At 32.9% G+C, this 7,967-nt stretch overlaps 1 protein-coding gene across 1 annotated transcript; it reads left to right on the plus strand.

Annotated features, from left to right (window-relative positions):
• The first annotated feature begins 3,045 nt into the window (after positions 1-3,045).
• On the plus strand, positions 3,046-5,385 carry LOC110802458 (ethylene-responsive transcription factor ERF091-like). Its single transcript, XM_022007888.2, has one exon. The coding sequence runs from the start codon at positions 4,347-4,349 to the stop codon at positions 5,166-5,168; it is 822 nt and encodes a 273-aa protein (XP_021863580.2). The 5' UTR covers positions 3,046-4,346; the 3' UTR covers positions 5,169-5,385.
• Positions 5,386-7,967: the final 2,582 nt, after the last annotated feature.

Here is a 7,967-nt window from a genome sequence, read left to right on the forward strand (position 1 = left end):
GAACCAATTTCCTATGAAGTTGCCTTCATCATATAGTATATTCCTAGCATATTGTTGTTGAAATTTATGTGGAAATAGTCTTCCATGATTAAATATGCTAATGTGTTTGAAGGTCTAATGATTTATGTTTGGTTCTCAACTCGATATTGCTTATGTGATAAGCAGAATATGTAGACAATCTTGTGTTGCAGGTGGAGAATGTGAAGCGTTCTCCATTAATCACTGAAATGTACCTAGTGATGATGGTCAAACGAGTATGGTTGAGATGTCCGTTGGATTAAAGTGATAATTCTATTATGGAGTTGAAATCCATATCAATGGATTCTATCATTAGAAAAACTTTTGGATGCTAGCTCATTGTGGGGGTAAGGTGATTTTTCTGTTTCTCCACACTGTTATTTACATATTACTATGTATGTGGGTTGTCAAGTACTATGAGTTGATTGTAAAATGTGAACTCCATTGTTGGTGAAGCCAACTCCATTAGTATTATGTGTTGTGGCTTACAAGCTATAATTGAGAGAGCTTGTAATATAATTAGAATATATATACATGCTTGAGGCATGGATATTGATCATGAAAAATTGTGATATCATGTGAAAATGAGAGGAATATTGAGATTCTCATCAAAGGCCTTTGTATAAAATTTTTGCTGGAGTCAGCATTGAGGAATGGATTTTAAGCCTATGTGGAGTGAATTGTGATTGATACCCGTCTTAGAAATAACTAAGTTCAATGGGTCAAACGAAGTCACAAAAGAACTCAAGTAATGTACTACAACCATTCCTGTTAATAAAAGTGATGTAGTATTTTTTCACTGTCATATGTGTAAGGTTGAGCCAAGGCTCTTAATAAGTTTATAGCCTTGTAAAGGTGGTTTGTGACAGTACAAACTTTATGAGCTTACCTATGTGAATGTGGGGGTTACGCCCAATCCCCTATGAGGTTCCTTAGGCTAGGACCTCTAGAGCGTTCATGAAAAACCAGGCATATGTGGGGCATTGACTATTAAAGTTTGCGAGAACACTACTTGTTTTGAGAAAAGTTTGGTGCGCTGTTGTGTTACTACAATCCCCATGCAAGGTTCAAGGGTAATTCTACCTTACATGGTTGTATGACATACTAGTATGCACTAGGTATCAATCCAAGTCCACAAGACATTGATATTTGTAAAACTAAGTATCCCTTGCCCAGAACATCTTCTCTTAATAAAGCCTATTTTCTTTTGAATCATGTGGGGGAATGTTGGAGTTTTACTCATGTCGGTCTATGTTGAAAAACTCCAAATTATGTTGCTTCAAAAGAATTAAAGTTTCCGTAAATACAATTTGGTTTTTCCTACTATGAATCATCAATTTTGGAGCGTAATTATTGAATTGATTGTGTAATGTCAACTAATTGATTTGTTGACCGTTATTACCTTAATTACTTCCTCCATTTATGGCCTAATTGATGACCAATTAATAACCTTCTATTCTTGTTGATCTTTTCGGCATATTTAAAGGCTATTGATTCTTCCTCCAGGGACACAGAAAAGAAAACCTTATTCATCTTCTCCAAAAATACAAACACAAAATCGACCATTGTTTTGGGCATTGCTTAAGGGTGTTCTCAATCTTCGTATCCGTCCACACCGGAAATGAGGAGTCGTGTAACCCTAGGGGTTGATTGCCATGAGTCCGCGTGTGTGTAGCGGGGCAAATTCAACTTTAGGGCAGTGATTGGTGTCACGCCACGGCATAATTTCAGATAAACCATTCTAATTTCATCTACTAGTAGTCATATCTCCTACATAGTAGAGGTAGTAGGTTATGTGGGGCTTGAACCTACACCATTTACAATATTGTATATTGCTCTACCATTTGAGCCAATAGCCTTGAAAATGAGGTAACTTATAACTATAATAAAGAAAACTAATAACATCAACAAGGGTAATTAAAAAACATAACATGTGCGAAAATCTTCCTCTTTTAAGCCGCCACACAATATATTATCGTAGATCGGCCTTTATAAAAATTTTGTGTTATTATTATGGTAAATTTGTCTTTGTCTTTTAAGAAACTTCTTACGTGATGACTAGCCAAGCTACTAATTAACATATTCTAACTCATCAAAAATTGTTAATCTAAATGTAATATCATTAGATCGTTGAAAAATGGACCGTAATTTATTTTAATACTTGATATAATTTAATTAATTGTCAGAAAAGTCACAAAATAAATAAAAATATTGGGGAAAAAGTTGAACAATGAGAAGACTCAACAAAAGGCTTCTTCAATTCTTCACCCCTCGCCTTTTTCAGATGCACGCATTCGATATCCTTGACAAGTCGGTAACTTGAACAACATGTTAAGCAGATTTTGACAAATTGTGTTTGTGTTTATCTTTTTCTTCCAACAAAATTCTTCTACGAAAAATGCTTTCATCTTCAGAGATTTGTATGACAATAACGATTATCTTGCTTTGTTTTGTAGATATAATATTCGGATAAACAATAACAAAATAAATAAATAGTCTTACATACAAGAAATTTATGAAAAATCATAATGATCTAATAACTTGAAAATACGGAATATTCAAATAATAAGTATGAAGCTTTTTACGTTTTGTTTGATTCTACCTCTGTTCCCGAAAGTTTTTATGCATTCGAATATGTGTCTAAAGTATAAAAATTTTGATCGTAAATTCTCAATATTATATACACTAAAATGTTATCATGTAAGATCTTGTTAGATTGATTTCGTTATGTATTTTCAGAATATCAAATTTTTATAATTTTTTCACATACGGAATTAGATATATAAGTGGTTAATTTAGCACTGGAGTCCATGCAAATAGTAAGCGTAAAAAACATTAAAGAATGGAGGTAGTATATGTGTATAAAGAGTTGTCAAATGAGGTACTGCCTCCATTTCAAAATGATTTTTTCACTTTCCATTTTAATCCGTTTCATGATTTTCTTTACACTTTGTTTTATTATATTTTTTGACATAAAAATTTACTACCTTACCCTTCTTACCCCACATTATTTACAATTTCCCACTTTCTCTTATTTTATTCATTTTTGTCTTACACTCACCCACATTTTTACGTTTACATTTATCTTACTTTATCCATATTTTATTATATTCAACTAACTTTTCTACTTTTATGTTAATATTTGTGCAAATAATAACTGTAAATTAAGATCTTTATGAATGGAGGTAATATAATTTAGTGTCAGTTAAATTATTTTTTTGATAGCACAATAACAGACAATCACACCGTCATGCCCTTGCTTTATTGGCAAGAATGTGGGCTGGGGCCACCACCGACCTACCAACTTTAACACACACTACATAGTCTAGGGAAGAGGCAAGGGATACAATATCCGCTATAACATGATGAATCTGAGTATCCGCCATCGTCGGACTCCTAAGAGCTTGGATAGCTTCTTGGCAATCTATCTTAATCAAGATGTTCATGGATAGATCAAAGTAAATCGACTCTGCTAATATCGCGCGAGTATTGGTTTGTGCGTAGTGATTGTATCCGTACAGTTCGAATGAGCAAACTATATTTTTCGAGTCATTTCTATTTTGGTCTCGATTGAGATGGTTATTGACAACTTTAGGTATGATTTTTTTTGGTGTACCACCCAGTTCATCCTTATAGCTAATTCAGATTCGGGATGAGTTCTTAGTAGATAGGTTTTAGTCCCCTCCCAATTATTATTGCAGGGGATCGAACACGGGGTCCTCCCTACCAAGTTCAGCCTCAATCGTCATTGAACCAACAGTCAATTGGTACAGCTTTAGGTATATTTGTCACTAGCTTCGAACCGATAATTGTTATAGTCACAATATTTTTCTTCATGTGCTAAACATTATTTAAGGTCAGCAACCGTTGTGCATGCGGACATATGTAGCTTACCTAGTATGTTAATTAAAGCTAGTTTACTAGAAAGGTTTTAATGTTGGCCATCATTAGGCTTGATCTTAGAACTTGGAGTACGTGAGTACGTCGTACCCGATCCCTAGGTTAAATAATCCTTTCAATTCTTACTAATTTGCCTAAGAATTTTTGTCTCAAGTATTAACTTAATTAACACATGATGAGAAAAGTAACAATTAATTAATTATATGTATTAATAAACACTTCAAACTCGAAAAATCATCCTTAAGTTGAGGTAAAGGCAATAATTTACAACCGAAGTATCATATTTGTTCAAATTTAAATGAGAAAAAAACATGATTGAAGCAATATCTTAGCTGTTCTTTTTGAATTACAAGTATAATATACCAATACTCTTACACGTCTCTTTTTATATAAAACTAAATTCTCTTGCATTTTTTAGCCATTGACAAATGACAATAATTAAGAAAGAGGAGCACAAACCACCGGAAGAAGCTATCCTAGAGAGCATTTGGGCGAACTACATCGGTGCACCAAAATCACAAGAAGCGTGGAATACACCGGGAATTTTTCAAGATTGGATTGGAATACCTTCTTTAGAGGAACAAGATGAAGCTTCAAACGCGCTAAAGAGGCTACCTAGCCTAGGAAGATGGGTGTCAATGGGTTCTGAGACATGGGAAGGGTTACTTAATGGAAATATTGGTTATAGTACTACAAACCCTAGCGAAACTTGTTACTTGGAGGACAAGAAAAACAACGAATGGGAAAGAAATAATTCAAGGGAGAATGTGGAGAAGACGAACACAAACATACCAATTCGACATTATAGAGGAGTAAGAAGGAGGCCATGGGGGAAGTACGCGGCTGAGATAAGGGACTCAACTAAGAAAGGAGCTAGAGTTTGGCTTGGAACGTTTAATACAGCTGAAGAGGCCGCTTTGGCTTATGACAAAGCGGCCTTGAGAATAAGAGGGGTGGCTAAAGCTTCTCTTAACTTTCCCCTTGAGGCAGTCATCAAAGCTATAGGAAGTCAATATGAGAATAATCATTGTAATAATACTCCTAAGAAAAGAGAAGGAAAAGATCATAATAATTATTGGGAGTCGCAAAGTGATTATTATGTTAATGAATTCATGATTGAGCAACCATCATTTAAAAGATCAAGATTTAGCATGGAGAATAATATACTTGGTGGTGCTCAACATGGTGTACTTGAGTTGGAAGATCTTGGGAGTGATATCTTGGAAAATTTGCTTTCTTCAACTTATTGATTCTTTTTTTTTTTTACCATATTTAAGATGTGTACATAAATGAGTTATGATCAATATATTGTTCACCTATATATGGCTTAGGTGAATAGGTGTGTTGAAACTCTTATACTTAGCCAGTAACTATTACTCTCTCCGTTTTATTTAATGTCTTTTAATGAAAGCCGTATACGCTTATCATTCCATAATGTACAATTTTTTTTATCTTTTGTAAGTACTCCGTAACATTTTTTATTGTGACTAGTTTATGTTTTTACTTTTTGTAGAAAAGAAAATTGCTCAAAACATCCGATGGCTAACTAGAAATTGGTTAGAGGTGTCAAGCTAGTTAAGTCAAGCTTGAATCCTATTACTCTGCTGCTTTCTATTAAAACAGACACCATTAATAACACATGTCTCTTTCTAGTGTAGAATATTTCTGTCATCACATTTTTTCCTACAAAAATCTTCACTTTATTTTTATCTCTTTACTTTTTTACTCTTTTATCCATACTACCGTTGTTTAAAAAAAAAACGAATTTTGATAAGTAAGAGAATATTTTATTTAATAATATTATAGAAACAATAGACGTCACATGATAATGATTTGATAAAAATGAATTTTGCTAATATTTTTGTGAAATCGGTATATTAATAATGAAAAGTATATTTACTCAATATTTTGGTCAAATTAGCATATTAAGTATATTGAATATTTTGGTCAAATTGGCATATTAAGCATATTAGGAAAAAGTAATTCGTAGTATAACAAAAATTATATATTAGATGATTAAATGAGTATGTTCAAATTTTTTTTAGTATGCAGTGACTTTAGGGAGAAACATTTGAATCAAATATATCATTAAAAAAACAAAAAACTTTAAATTCTTTTAGAATATTCATGCGTGTACGGTACCTAATCCAGTAAAAAATTAATGAAGGTGTCAGAAGAAAGTTCACGGACTAATTGTTTTTTACACCAAATCGTACACCCAACTCTTGTGTATGTAGCGGCAAGGATACTAGCCCATCACCAAGCACGTCTTCAATTTTAGAAGGGACAACTTGCCTTCAAGAACATACTAATTAGTTTAGTGGATTTTGATACTAATCGATTCACGTGCAAGTTTACTCTTGATAACAGTATCAAACCGGCCTTTGCCAAAAGACAAGTACATCGTACTTATTAGTATGTTCTTGATATTGTGCCTTTATTTTGTAAGGAAAACTTGTCTATTCCATTAAAGGCCTGATTTTACAATCAGTCACACCATCAACTTGATGGTGTGACGAGCGCGAAAGCAATAGCGTATCTCCCCTAAAACTAAAAAAAAAGTAACAGATCTAAACTATAGAAGTAACATATCTAAACTAAAAAAGTACCTCCTCTAAAATTATATAAAAAAAAGTAACATGTCTAAACTATAGAAGTAACATACCTAAATTAAAAATGTACGTACCTCCCCTAAAACTATTCCGTATAAAAAAAAGTAAAATGTCTAAACTATAGAAGTAACATACCTAAACTAAAAAAGTACCTCATCTAAAATTAAAAAATAAAGTAACATGTCCAAACTATAGAAGTAACATACCTAAACTAAAAAAAAATACCTCCTCTAAAGTTATTAAAAAAAAGAGTAACATGTCTAAATTATAGAAGTAACATACCTAAACTAAAAAAAAGTACTTCCTCTAAAATTATAAAAAAAAGTAACATGTCTAAACTATAGAAGTAACATACCTAAACTAAGAAGGTATCTCCCCTAAAACTACATTACAAGAAATGGTACTATTAACGACGGGAAATCCCGTCGCGAAAGGCCAATAATCGTTGATTAACGACGGGATTTCCTGTCGCGAACCCGTCATAAAAGGGGGCCGTCGTTAATAGAAATCCCGTCGTAAATTTGTCGTAAACCCGTCGTAAAAGACATTTGCGACGGTTATTCCCGTCATTGTTTGGTTGTTAGCCCCGTCGCAAAAGCCTTTTGCGACGGGATTTTTGACCCGTCGTAATTAGGTTGTCGTTAAAGATACAAATCCTTGTAGTGCTACTCCGTATAAAAAAAGTAACATGTATAAACTATAGAAGTAACATACCTAAACTAAAAAAAGTACCTTCTCTAAAATTATAAAAAAAAATAACATGTCTAAACTATAGAAATAACATACCTAAATTCGCAAGTGTGAACTGGTCTCACCATCAATTAATGGTGAGGACAGTCTCATATAAGAATTTGGGTTTTACAATTCCACGAAATTGTACTAATTATATGACTTTTATTAAGTATACTCCGCATATGAATCTACCTCATTATATGACTTTTATTAAGGGGGTAACATATTGTACCTCATTATATGACTTTTATTAAGTATACTCCGTATATAATAGAACGAATTCCGAAAGCTACTTTGAAAAGTTTGTTCAACTATTTTTAACAAGCAACACTAATAATAAGCTTAATGTTAGACACACTCGCAAAATGCTAGGACTTTTCTCCTTCGTAGAATGATGAGCTTTCTACACTAATAATGACTTTGAAGACTGAATTAGTATATGAGAATGAAGCGAAAAAATTAAATAAACATAATATTTACCATATTAAGAGTGTTGATACGAATTGGCAACAGAAAATACGAACACGGATAGTAGATTAGCAAGCTAGACATGTAGCTCGTCAATCGTGACTCCAAGACAACACCTATTGACTTACAATTGAAGCCACGAGTAGGAATCACGTCCTAAACAATGACAAAACTGAATTATAAGCAATAATTCAAAGAAAACTGAAACAAATGTTTTTTTTTTCTTAATTGTTGGAT

Source organism: Spinacia oleracea, chromosome 6 (genome assembly GCF_020520425.1).
Source record: "Spinacia oleracea cultivar Varoflay chromosome 6, BTI_SOV_V1, whole genome shotgun sequence".
In the NCBI taxonomy this organism is placed as follows: Eukaryota; Viridiplantae; Streptophyta; class Magnoliopsida; order Caryophyllales; family Amaranthaceae; genus Spinacia; species Spinacia oleracea.

What these genes read in the sequence shown, in the direction of transcription:
- LOC110802458 (XM_022007888.2), top strand. Translation starts at nt 4,347, where the DNA reads ATGACAATAATTAAGAAAGAGGAGCACAAACCACCGGAAGAAGCTATC.